General features: G+C 43.3%; 1 protein-coding gene across 2 annotated transcripts; it reads right to left on the bottom strand.

Annotated features, from left to right (window-relative positions):
- Positions 1–37: 37 nt before the first annotated feature.
- LOC123491984 (pseudouridine-5'-phosphate glycosidase-like) lies at positions 38–1,856 on the bottom strand. 2 transcript variants are annotated; one of them, XM_045223578.1, is made up of 4 exons: positions 1,412–1,856; positions 1,049–1,181; positions 587–681; positions 38–210 (listed from the first exon to the last, which is right to left on the bottom strand). In XM_045223578.1, the coding sequence occupies exons 1-4, from the start codon at positions 1,618–1,620 to the stop codon at positions 147–149; spliced, it is 501 nt and encodes a 166-aa protein (XP_045079513.1). In that variant the 5' UTR covers positions 1,621–1,856; the 3' UTR covers positions 38–146. The 2 variants fall into 2 exon arrangements, with proteins under 2 accessions (XP_045079513.1, XP_045079514.1); XM_045223579.1 differs by lacking the exon at positions 38–210 and adding an exon at positions 254–352.
- Between the last annotated feature and the right edge of the window lie 11,065 nt (positions 1,857–12,921).

Raw genomic sequence — 12,921 nt, 5'->3', positions numbered from 1 at the left:
CTCTCTCCACCTCTCTCTCTCCACCTCTCTCTCTACCTCTCTCTCTCTCTACCTATCTCTCTCTACCTATCTCTCTCCACCTCTCTCTCTCCACCTCTCTCTCTCTACCTCGGTTTATTGGTGGATTATTAGGGACTTTCCTCTGGTCAATTCGTTGACCTTTTGAAGGATGAAGGGGACGTCACATCTCTTCCTCTAATACCTTTAGCACTAGAGGGGGAAATAGAAGGCAACAGAGAGCTAATCGTGCCACTAAGGTGAAATACTGAAACTTTTCTTTTCTTCTCATGTCAGCGCAACAACAAAGAGACTCTGATAAGGAGACTTCCTGTGATGTCAGCCATGCAAGCAGCTATATAGAGATCAGGAAATAACCGTTCAGAAAAACAACACAAGCACAGACAGACCATGAGAACCAAATTACTAAGTGCTCAGTAAATGGGGCTCTATAGCGATACTGACAAAACACAATATGACTATCAAATACCTAAGTAAGCAAAATACATATCCAAAAACATAGGAATTCAACTACAGCCAATATGAAAAATCATATTATGTTCTATTTTGAGCCTAATGCATTCCTTACATGGCCTCTGCCAGTGCAGCCTGTATAGCGTCCCCAATCTGTTGGCTGGCTGCTGCATGCTCCTCAGGGATGGGCACAGCCAATAGCAGGCCGCTCTGTAGACCCAAGGACAGAGGACCCGTTGTAGGCCAGAAGAAAGAGACAGCTTTAAAACATTATGAAGCATTTATAATACATTGTAAAATTGACGACAGTGTAAGATTTAAGACTCCTTATAGTGTCTTATTATCAGCTCATAATGATCCTGACTAAATAACAGCCATTTTGAGTCAGTTGACAAAGACAGGGATGCCAGCTCTGTATGCTGCTATCATGGTGCCTGGTACAGTGGTGCCACCACAGAGACCCTGAACACACACACACACAACAGTGCGGCAAGCAAGGTGTTCAAATTGAATAAGACTAAATTGACTGACTTTTTAGTTGTTTGTCCAAACATTGACAGGTGGACAGGTGTCTCACCTTACTGATGGCATAGGGCAGGTCTTGTCGGGACACTTTCAGCGACGTCTTACTCTGGGCTAGGTAGTCAAGTTCTGAGGACAACCTTACATGAACCCTCCCCCTTACTATGGCCTCCACCTCTTTGGCTGTGCTGAATGAGGCAAAACGGTGATACTTAGCAACTGCCAATACTAACTCAGGTATGAATAAACAAAGGATACCATTAGAAATAAGCTCAATGAAATAATACATAAAATACTGAAAGTGCATTTCTTTTTGTGACATAAACAACATGCACAACACCTTTACATCAGGAACTTTGTGTTAAACAAAATGGTTATCTGTTGGATATGTTTGTTTGTTTGGCCTCTTGTACTGTACCTCACGCTGTGTGGGTAGGGCATGCCATGGGTAATAATGGTGCTCACTAGCACCACCCCCGGTCTGTTTTCTGCCAACGCCTGGGATACTGACAGGTGGACTCTGAAGAGAACATCTAGGGAAAATAATAAGTATGTATTTTTCAGAAATCTAGAGAATATACACGTACAACAACAATAAACTATGACAATCAAAACAAATTCAAACATTTAATTGCAACATGATGCATTAGCTGGATGACTTGACAATTTTTGCATAATCTACTATGAAATGTTGAGATGCCATGTCTCAGGAGTTGAGCAGAAACTCTCCCCAGCAATCTCAACTCAGAATGTGTTAGGGAAACACTGACAGCAGAATAAAGAAATCAGAATCCAAGAATTACAGTGCATTCGAAAAGTATTCAGACCCCTTGACTTTTTCCAGGTTTTGTTACGTTACAGCCTTATTCTAAAATTGTTTTCTCCCCCTCATCAATCTATACACGATACCCCATAATGACAAAGCGAAAACAGGTTTTTAGACATTTTTGCAAATGTATTACAAATAAAAAACTGAAATACTTTATTTACATACTGTAAATATTCAGACCCTTTGCTATGAGACTCAAAATTGAGCTCAGGTGCAACCTGTTTCCATTGATCATCCTTGAAATGTTTCTACAACTTGATTGGAGTCCACTGTGGTAAATTAAATTGACTGGACATGATTTGGAAAGGCATACACCTATCTATATAAGGTCCCACAGTTGACAGTGCATGTCAGAGCAAAAACCAAGCCATGAGATCGAAGGAATTGTCCGTAGAGCTCCGAGACAGGATTGTGTCGAGGCACAGATCTGGGGAAGGGTACCAGAAAATGTCTGCATCATTCTTAAATGGAAGAAGTTTGGAACCACCAAGACTCTTCCTAGAGCTGGCCGCCCGGCCAAACTGAGCAATCGGGGGAGAAGGGCCTTGGTTAGGGAGGTGACCAAGAACCCGAGTTCCTTTGTGGAGATGGGAGAACCTTCCAGAAGGACAACCATCTCTGCAGCACTCCACCAATCAGGCCTTTATGGTAGAGTGGCCAGATGGAAGCAACTCCTCAGTAAAAGGCACATGACAGCCCGCTTGGAGTTTGCCAAAAGGCACCTAAAGGACTCTCAGACCATGAGAAACAAGATTCTCTGGTCTGATGAAACCAAGATTGAACTCTTTGGCCTGAATGCCAAGAGTCACGTCTGGAAGAAACCTGGCATCATCCCTACGGTGAAGCATGGTGGTGGCAGCATCATGCTGTGGGATGTTTTTCAGCGGCAGGGACTGGGAGACTAGTCAGGATCAAGGGAAAGATGAAAGGAGCAAAGTACAGAGAGATCCTTGATGAAAACCTGCTCCAGAGCCTAAGCACACAGCCAAGACAACGCATGAGTAGCTTCGGGACAAGTCTCTGAATGTCCTTGAGTGGCCCAGCCAGAGCCCAGGCTTTAACCCGATCGAACATCTCTGGAAAGACCTAAAAATACCTGTGCAGTGACGCTCCCCATCCAACTTGACAGAGCTTGAGAGGATCTGCAGATAAGAATGGGAGAAACTCCCCAAATACAGGTGTGCCAAGCTTGTAGCGTCATACCCAAGAAGACTCGAGGCTGTAATCGCTGCCAAAGGTGTTTCAACAAAGTACTGAGTAAAGGGTTTGAATACGTATGTAAATGTGATATTTTATTTTTATTTTTAATACATTTGCAAAAATGTCTAAAAACCTGTTTTTGCTTTGTCATTATGTGGTATTGTGTGTAGATTGATGAGAGAAAAAAATCCATTGAATACATTTTAGAATAAGGCTGTTACGTAACAAAAATGGGGAAAACGTCAAGGGGTCTGAATACTTTCAGACCAAACTTTTTCCAATTTGCATGTCCAGGTTACATAAAATAACATTATCACAGGAATAGAGTAGTGTACTTTAATATCCCATAGGGAAACTTGCTTTGCAACAAAGTACAGGCATACTTGTAAAGTACAGGAAGTAACCTTAATTTCATGTTGCAGAAACCAGAATTCTCAGTCTTGGATTCGCAGCATCAAAAGCAGCAGTGAGTAGCCTACCCCATCACTGCAAGGCACACATCCATTTCAACCATTCAGGAGATTTTCCATGCTCCAGTTAGTTGGAACAAATGAACTCCCACCTATTGGGGCACACTCAGCAAGCAACCTACACCCAATATCAGTGCTGTTTGCAAAATGGTGAAATTAGTGGAGTGGTCTATGTTCTTCTCGCTTTCTTATCCCACTCTATACAATAACTGATCAAAGACCCTTCCCAATAAGGTATATGTAAAGTACATTATTTAATTGTTCACACTTATCGATTTAAAGTCATAATGGTAGAGCAAAACACAGTCAACATTGTAACTTAATGGAACAACTCCTTGAAAAGAAGTGAGGAAAGGGCTCTGTCAAAGATATGGTCACATACTGTATAAAGTTCACACAAAAAAGGCCTTACACAATAACAATAACAACAGCAATGATACAACACAAAGTAACTCACAGTCACAACATGCTGCTATCTAACAGACATGAGAATGTCTTTCAGGAATGTCTTTCAGGAACTGAGTCAATAGTTGACATAACAATTCCTTAAGATTTTAGATATCCTCGTTCATTCATGACTAACATATTGTAAAAATGGCACCAGGCATTCCATTTCCCATAATTCATATCAGCTCATTATGAAATAAACCTTGTCTCCAACAATGCTGAAGAAATCCTTACCTTCCCCAGCATGTGAGAAATTAGAAACTGAGGAATGACAGCCTTTTTGCCCAGAAGAGTGAGTGAACTTTGACCCGGCCATGCTTTTTGTTGACACAGCTTGCTTGACTTTACTATAGAACTCTCTGGCCTCTATCTTTTGATGGATTCACCCAGTCTCCCTGAGTTTGCGCAAGTGGAAATTAACATGATCATATAAGAATAAGACCAGAAAACTTGCAAGGCACAGATGAGCATAAATTGTAATAATTTTAAAATAATTAGGTTTTTTATTTTACTGGACTGATGGTACCTGCATCTGGTCATGTTGCTTTCAAGACAACTGGGAACTCAGAAAAAACGAGCTCAAATCATGATGTCAGTGATCTTCAGGTCAGAAAGTCGGAGGTCTACATTTACGTCATTTAGCAGACGCTCTTATCCAGAGCGACTTACAAATAGGTGCATTCACCTTATAGCCAGTGGGATAACCACTTTACAATATGTTTTAGGTCTAGAAAGATGCCAGAGTTTCCGACTTGAAATTCCGAGTTGGATGACCGTTCAAATCCTTGTCGGATTTCGTTTTGTTCCGAGTTCCAAGTTGTCGTGAACGCACTGAAGTCGGAAGTCAGAGATTTCCGAGTTCCCAGTTGTTTTGAACACGGCATTAGTCTCGGCGGAGGGAGGGAGAGAAATGCCTGCTCTCTTTCTTTCCTCCTGTGAGACTGACTAGAGAAAGGGGACACCGTGTTCCACCTGATGGCAAAACTTGAGTCGCGGCGCATCTGCCTCGTGTACAAATTCATGTTGTTCCTATGACCAGAGAAAGTGAAATATTCCTCGATATTAAAATAGACACGACGAGCTGCTAATACAAATGCAGTAGTAGAGGAGCGCATTTCATGTTTTGTAATAGTGTTGAATATTTTAGTGCTAACAGTGCTCTAAACAGCAGCTCTTTGCTGTATTCTTTGACAGTCTCTCTGTGGTCATGGTTTTAAAAGTTATTAAATGTTACGTAGGCTAGTATCAAACTTTGCTGTGGCCGGGGTCGTGGAAGCTTTGTAGGCACGGTGATTTGAGCTATCCGATTGGCCAGCGCAGTATAGGCTCACTCGATTTAACCACAGATCTGTCGGGTAGGCGGAGTTTGTCTTCTCAGACAAATTAAATAGTTCAAAATGGGAACACTTTGCTTACCTGGTGCACATGGTTCTCAAACAAGTGCACATGCGGCCAACCGCGCAAAAACAAAAAAAAGGAGCGCAAGCTTTTATCGTTGTCTTTCCTACAGAAATGTTTGGTGATCGACAAGGAATGCCTTGAAGATCGCGATGACCGGTTGGTGACCACTGGTTTAGGATCCCCATTTACTGCACATGCAGCAGCTACTCTCATTTTTTTACATGTCATTTAGCAGACGCTCTTATCCAGAGCGACTTACATGAGCAATTAGGGTTAAGTGCCTTGCTCAAGGGCACATCAACATATTTTTCACCTAGTCTGCTTGGGGATTAGAACCAGCAACCTTTCGGTTACTGGCACAACGCTCTTAACCACTAAGCTACCTGCCGCCTAGGTGCCTGCCGTAACTGTACTCTCGCTGGGGTACTGAGTACATTTCAGGTCTGTTGAGCGCAAACTTGAACATTATGAAAATTCTGTGCAACTTCCAGCGTTTACTGTGAACACTGAGACTGTACACACTTTAAGTTACAGTTTTAACAGTGGCCATGTAGGCTACTGTGGCTATTTGATCATAATGGAGGCCTACCAGAGTGGCCTACCATAAAAAACAATGGAGAAAATGCATCCCATAACATTTTAACATGGAAATGGCTGTTCTAATATTCAGCCTACAGTAGCAGCCAATGTGGGGTGTTCAATGTAGGTCTACATTCCATGAGACTTTTGGAAAACAAACAAGCATGCAGGGCTTGACATTAACGTGTTTATCCACTTGTCATTCAGACAAGGAGGTGACTGAAAATGTTGTTGTGTTGTTTGATGCAAGAAACCACTTTACAAAATAAAACGCATTATTATTCCCATACTATTATTACAGAGAATCAGACAAATTATGCTACCCTCTGCTTATTGGCTACTTAGCTTATTCAAGCATGTCTCAAAATACAACACTGCCCCTTTAAGACAAAAAATAGCTCTTTACCTGACTAGCCTTTCAAAAATGTCTCGAAATGCCCACATTTTGTGCTCTTGTAGGAAGCAGTCACTCCCCTATTGCTGACTACAAATGATCTATAACTGGGCTAGTAACTCACTAACTAGCAAAGGATATGAACAAAATGTGCACACGTGGCTACATGCAGCTCTCTCTTTGATCTCAAAACAAGTGCAGCTACTCACGACCGCCCATGCTGTAAACACAGTCCAGTTCAAAGTAAATGGCACAGATCCATATATGGCAATGGTCTATTTGCATATTGGCCTACTGCAGCTCTGATTGTTTATGCCCTAAGTAGTGCGTGACAATGCAATAGAATCCTACTCCGATGCGTTCTGCCTACAACAAAATCTCTTGCATAGTTTGTTTTGTTTTGGTATGTTGCATTAAAAGTGGATAATATTGCGTTGATTCGATTACAATTGCCACAGTAAAGGGAAACGTTGATAGAGTTAACAGGGAAATCTGCAAGCCGAGATCTACCGCTCAGATTTTTTTTAACATGACTTAAAAAATGTAAGCCTATGCAACATTAACCAATTAAAAACAGTACTGTAGCAATGAGGTTTGTGCAGTAAGCTATAGGCCCAATACATTATCACTGCATATTGGCTTTGCTGGAATTGCCCTGCCAATGCATTGTTGTTCGTTTCTTAAAAAAAAAATATATATTTCAAAATTTGAGGCAGGCTGTGATCACACCGGTAATAGATCCGTTGTTGTATTACTTGTGAGGCACAGCTGAGTGAGCATACATTTAAATAACCTGCTTTTTATTTTACTGGGCTGATGGTGCCTGCATCTGATGGTCAGTCTCAGCGGAGGGAGAGAACAGCAGACTGATGGTCCGCCTCTCAACATCTCTCCTCTCTACCTTTCCTCCACTGACACTGACCAAAAAGGGACACCATCTTCCAGCTGATGGCGAAACTCGAGTCGCACCGCATTATTTCTGCCTCATGCACAAATTCATGTTATTAATTGGAGCACGGCGCTTGTAATGCCAAGGTAGTGGGTTCGATCCCCGGGACCACCCATACACAACAAAAAAAATGTATGCACGCATGACTGTAAGTCGCTTTGGATAAAAGCGTCTGCTAAATGGCATATTATTATTATTATTATTATTATTCATTCTATGGACAGAGAAAGTGAAATATTCCTTGATATTAAAAAAGACCCAAGCCGCTAATAATAACAAAGCAAGTCTATAGATACACTTTCCTACTCATTCATTCAGTGCTTGTTGTAGCGCTGAGTGGAAATAGGAAGAACGTGCATTTTATGGCTTATCAAAGTGTTGAATGCAAAGTGTTGACAGTGCTGAGTAAGAACTTAAACATGAACTCACTCATAAAAACAGTATCTCTTTGCTGTATTCGTTGACAGTCTCTCTCTAGTCATGGTTTTAAAAGTCTTTAAATCTCACGGGAAGACAGAGTTTGTACCTTCAGACACATGAAATGGTTCAAAGTGGCAACAGTTGGCCTACCCGGTGCGCAGGGCAGCTGAATCAGGTCCACCTACCGCCAACAGCCCGAGACGAATACATTAAAATAATGAGGCTCCATGCAAGATCTCACCTCGTGGAGTTGCAATGATCCTGAGAACATTGAGGAATCAGCCCAGAACTACACGGGAGGATCTTGTCAATGATCTCAAGGCAGCTGGGACCATAGTCACCAAGAAAACAATTGGTAACACACTACGCTGTGAAGGACTGAAATCCTGCAGCGCCCGCAAGGTCTCCCTGCTCAAGAAAGCACATATACATGCCCGTCTGAAGTTTGCCAATGAACATCTGAATGATTCAGAGGAGAACTGGGTGAAGGTGTTGTGGTCAGATGAGACCAAAATCGAGCTCTTTGCCATCAACTCAACTTGCCGTGTTTGGAGGAGGAGGAATGCTGCCTATGACACCAAGAACACCATCCCCACCGTCAAACATGGAGGTGGAAACATTATGCTTTGGGGGTGTTTTTCTGCTAAGAGGACAGGACAACTTCACCGCATCAAAGGGACAATGGATAGGGCCATGTACCGTCAAATCTTGGGTGAGAACCTCCTTCCCTCAGCCAGGGCATTGAAAATGGGTCGTGGATGGGTATTCCAGCATGACAATGACCCAAAACACACGGCCAAGGCAACAAAGGAGTGGCTCAAGAAGAGGCATATTAAGGTCCTGGAGTGGCCTAGCCAGTCTCCAGACCTTAATCCCATAGAAAATCTGTGGAGGGAGTTGAAGGTTCGAGTTGGCAAAAGTCAGCCTCGAAACGTTAATGACTTGGAGAAGATCTGCAAAGAGGAGTGGAACAAAATCCCTCCTGAGATGTGTGCAAACCTGGTGGCCAACTACAAGAAACGTCTGACCTCTGTGATTGCCAACAAGGGTTTTGCCACCAAGTACTAAGTCATGTTTTGCAGAGGGGTCAAATACTTATTTCCCTCATTTAAATGCAAATCAATTGATACAATTTTTTACATGCGTTTTTCTGGATTTTTTTGTTGTTATTCTGTCTCTCACTGTTCAAATAAACCTACCATTAAAATTATAGACTGATCATTTATTTGTCAGTGGGCAAACTTACATAATCAGCAGGGGATCAAATACTTTTTTCCCTCACTGTATGTTCCCAAGTATTCCCAAGCATAACAGAGAGGCATATATGATCGTATCCCAATGTAATCAGTGTTAGAAATGTTTCAGTTTTTGTCAAAAACTAAATCTGTTTGGGATTCTTGCGATCAATTTGCAGTGTAAAAATTATTTATAACTATGTTCCGGCCCTCTGACCATCTGCTCAAGGAAAAATCGTCCCACAGCTGAATGTAATAAGGGACCCATGCTCTATGGACTGGTACTTGGCAGAAGGATTAGCTGTGCTGAAAGACATTACCGTTCGTGTATTATTACATTACACTGCATCTCTGTTTTTACAGTATGATGCAAGCCAATCATCCTTGTGTGGAGCACACAGGACCCTGTGCAATGATTCCTCACCTTGTGCCTTAAAATCTATTTTGCTAGAGAAACTGACATCAAATGATGGTTCCATGTTTATGGTCTTAGAGCAGGTGTTCTTAGATATCAGACCGTTCTGCCAGTTTGTCAGAAGTAAAAAATTTTTTTTTCAGAAGTAGTTTTATAGCACAGGGTGTGTGTATGTTAATGCATACATACTGTACGTGCGTAAGTGTATGCAACGTGCGTAAGTGTGTTCATAAGTGTGTCCTGTGTATACCTTTCCATCTGCATAATCTGGGAATGGGATCCATATCAAATTGATGTGTCATAGGTTGAGAACAAAGAATGTTGGGATGCATTCTATTAAATGTCAGGAGTAGGAGAGGCATTGCAGGGGTCTATTTTAGTGAGCCATTCACATTAGGTTTTCAATACATAAATATTTCCCAAAAAATTTATAAATGCTTTTTCCTCTTCCTCCTCCGACACTCCTCTCACTCTCTCTGATTGTCATCACCTTGAAGGTAAGTTCGATACAATAATCAAGGCATCAAGTTAAAATGAAATTATGCAAACATTGCTAGACTGGGAAATTATCTATTGGAATGAATCAGAAGTTAAATTGAGCTGGGTGAATGGAATATGAATGACAGTCATCCAATATGCTGTAATAGAAATAAAGAATTGTCCTCCCTCATCTTAAACGGCACCAGCCGACACTGCTCTCTACCGCTGTGTTACCCTTCGGCAGGTGGACTGACAGCCTGTGTTTTAATGCAGGGATTAGTGAAGATTGCATATCAGTGGCAGTCGGTGCCGTTTAAAATGAGGGAGGATTATTCTTTTTTTATGAGCATGGCCTTATTTCTATTAAAGCATATTGGATGACTGTGATTCATATTCCATTCACCCAGCTCAACGTAACATCTACAGATTTATGCTACTACATGATACTAACATTTTCCCTGTACCCATCATGTGGTTGCTACAACCTTAGCACGGAAATACCCGTGCTAAGGACTATTCAACGCTGGTCTGACCAATCGGAATAAACGCTTCAAGATTGTTTTGATCACGCGGACTGGGATTTGTTCCGGGTAGCTTCCGAAAATAATTTAGACGAATACACTGAAACGGTGACCGAGTTTATCAGGAAGTGTATAGGTGATGTTGTGCCCACTGTGACTATTAAAACCTACCCTAACCAGAAACCGTGGCTAGATGGCAGCATTCGCGCCAATCTGAAAGCGTGAACCACCGCATTCAACCATGGCAAGGTGACTGGGAATATGGCAGAATACGAACAGTGTAGCTACTCACTCCGCAAGGCAATTATACTGGCAAAACATCAGTATAGAGACAAAGTGGAGTCGCAATTCAACGGCTCAGACACGAGACGTCTGTGGCAGGGTCTACAGACAATCACGGACTACAAAAGGAAAACCAGCCACGTCGCCGACACCGACGTCTCGCTTCCAGACAAGCTAAACACCTTCTTCGCCCGCTTTGAGGATAACACAGTGCCACTGACAAGGTCCACTACTGTTGATAAAACAAGTTTACTGGAGAACGGAGACCAAGTAGAGACTTTCGGACAAGGTGGATGATTGTATGATATAAGGCAGTTTATTCAGAGGTAAAGATATCAGAATTCTCGTGCACGGACGCGTTTCGTCAACCTCGTAGGGAGATATCTGAGAGCGCGCCCTAACCATTGTGTGCTGACATTTTATACAATAAAATAAAGTAGGTTGATTCTAGTCGTTCCGATCTCCCCATTGGTCCTGATGAGTTGGTCGAGGTCATCTCCATTTCATTGGCTCTGGAGTCAGGTTCTCTGTCTCCGGCCTAAGAGAAGGGGTTTTTTGTGTGTGTGTGCTTAACAATGATGATGTGTGTGTATGTGTGTGTATGTGTGTGTATGTGTGTGAGTGTGTGTATGTGTGTAAGTATGTGTGTGTATGTGTGTGTGTGTGTGTGTCCTCAGGAGATATCTCGTGAGTTTGGGAGGACTTGAGAGACTTATGGCCTGGGTGTTACTCATGGCCACCTGCTGATAAGGCCGACAGGATACAAGTCCTTGTGCATTGTATTAAGTCCCAAGGCCCCAACACAAGATGGGTTATGCACAAGATTTTAGTCAGACCAAGCTTTAACATAATATATTTACCACTACACTACCAAGGACTGTGGCCTCTCCTTCTCCGTGGCCGACGTGATTAAGACATTTAAGCATGTTAACCCCCGCAAGGCTGCCGGCCCAGATGGCATCCCTAGCCGCGTCCTCAGAGCATGTGCAGACCAGCTGGCTGGTGTGTTTATGGACATATTCAATCTCTCCCTTTCCCAGTCTGCTGTTCCCACATGCTTCAAGATGGCCACCATTGTTCCTGTACCCAAGAAAGCAAAGGTAACTGAACTAAATTACTATCGCCCTGTAGCACTCACCTCTGTCATCATGAAGTGCTTTGAGAGACTAGTCAAGGATCATATCACCTCTACCTTACCTGTCACCCTAGACCCACTTCAATTTGCTTACCGCCCCAATAGTTCCACAGACGATGCAATCGCCATCACACTGCCCACTGCCCTATCCCATCTGGACAAGAGGAATACCTATGTAAGAATGCTGTTCATTGACTATAGCTCAGCATTCAACACCATAGTACCCTCCAAGCTCATCATCAAGCTCGAGGCCCTGGGTCTGAACCCCGCCCTGTGCAACTGGGTCCTGGACTTCCTGACGGGCCGCCCCCAGGTGGTGAAGGTTGGAAACAACATCTCCACTTCGCTTATCCTCAACACTGGGGCCCCACAAGGGTGCGTGTTCAGCCCCCTCCTGTACTCCCTGTTCACCCAAGACTGCATGGCCAAGCACGCCTCCAACTCAATCATCAAGTTTGCAGAGGACACAACAGTAGTTGGCTTGATTACCAACAATGACGAGACCGCCTACAGGGAGGAGGTGAGGGCTCTGGGAGTGTGGTGCCAGGAAAATAACCTCTCACTCAACGTCAACAAAACAAAGGAGATGATCGTGGACTTCGGGAAACAGCAGAGGGTGCACCCCCCTATCCACATCTACGGGACCGCAGTGGAGAAGGTGGAAAGCTTCAAGTTCCTTGGCGTACACGTCACCGACAAACTGAAATGGTCCAACCACGCAGACAGTGTGGTGAAGAAGGCGCAAGAGAGCCTCTTCAACCTCAGGAGGCTGAAGAAATTCGGCTTGGCACCTAAAACCCTCACAAACTTTTACAGATGCACAATTGAGAGCATCCTGTCGGGCTGTATCACCACCTGGTACGGCAACTGCACCGCCCGCAACCGCAGGGCTCTCCAGGGGGTGGTGCGGTCTGCCGAACACATTATCAGGGGCAAACTACCCTCCCTCCAAGACACATACAGCACTCAATGTCACAGGAAGGCCAAAAAGATCATCAAGGACATCAACCACCCGAGCCACTGCCTGTTCACCATGCTATCATCCAGAAGGCAAAGTCAGTACAGGTGCATCAAAGCTGGGACCGAGAGAATGAAAAACAGCTTCTATCTCAAGGCCATCAGACTGTTAAATAGCCATCACTAGCACATTAGAGGCTGCTGCTGCCTATTG

The sequence above is a fragment of the Coregonus clupeaformis genome, chromosome 11 (assembly GCF_020615455.1).
Source record: "Coregonus clupeaformis isolate EN_2021a chromosome 11, ASM2061545v1, whole genome shotgun sequence".
Taxonomy (NCBI): Eukaryota; Metazoa; Chordata; class Actinopteri; order Salmoniformes; family Salmonidae; genus Coregonus; species Coregonus clupeaformis.
The sequence above is the reverse complement of the archived record's forward strand: the minus strand, read 5'-3'. Positions and strand labels throughout refer to the sequence as shown.

Coding starts and splice junctions, on each gene's coding strand:
- LOC123491984 (XM_045223578.1), bottom strand. CDS start 1,620: ATGTTTGAATTTGTTTTGATTGTCATAGTTTATTGTTGTTGTACGTGT. Junction 1,182..1,411: donor CCCTACCCACACAGCGTGAG/GTACAGTACAAG, acceptor TGCCTCATTCAG/CACAGCCAAAGAGGTGGAGG. Junction 211..586: donor GCTGCACTGGCAGAGGCCAT/GTAAGGAATGCA, acceptor TTCCCCCTCTAG/TGCTAAAGGTATTAGAGGAA.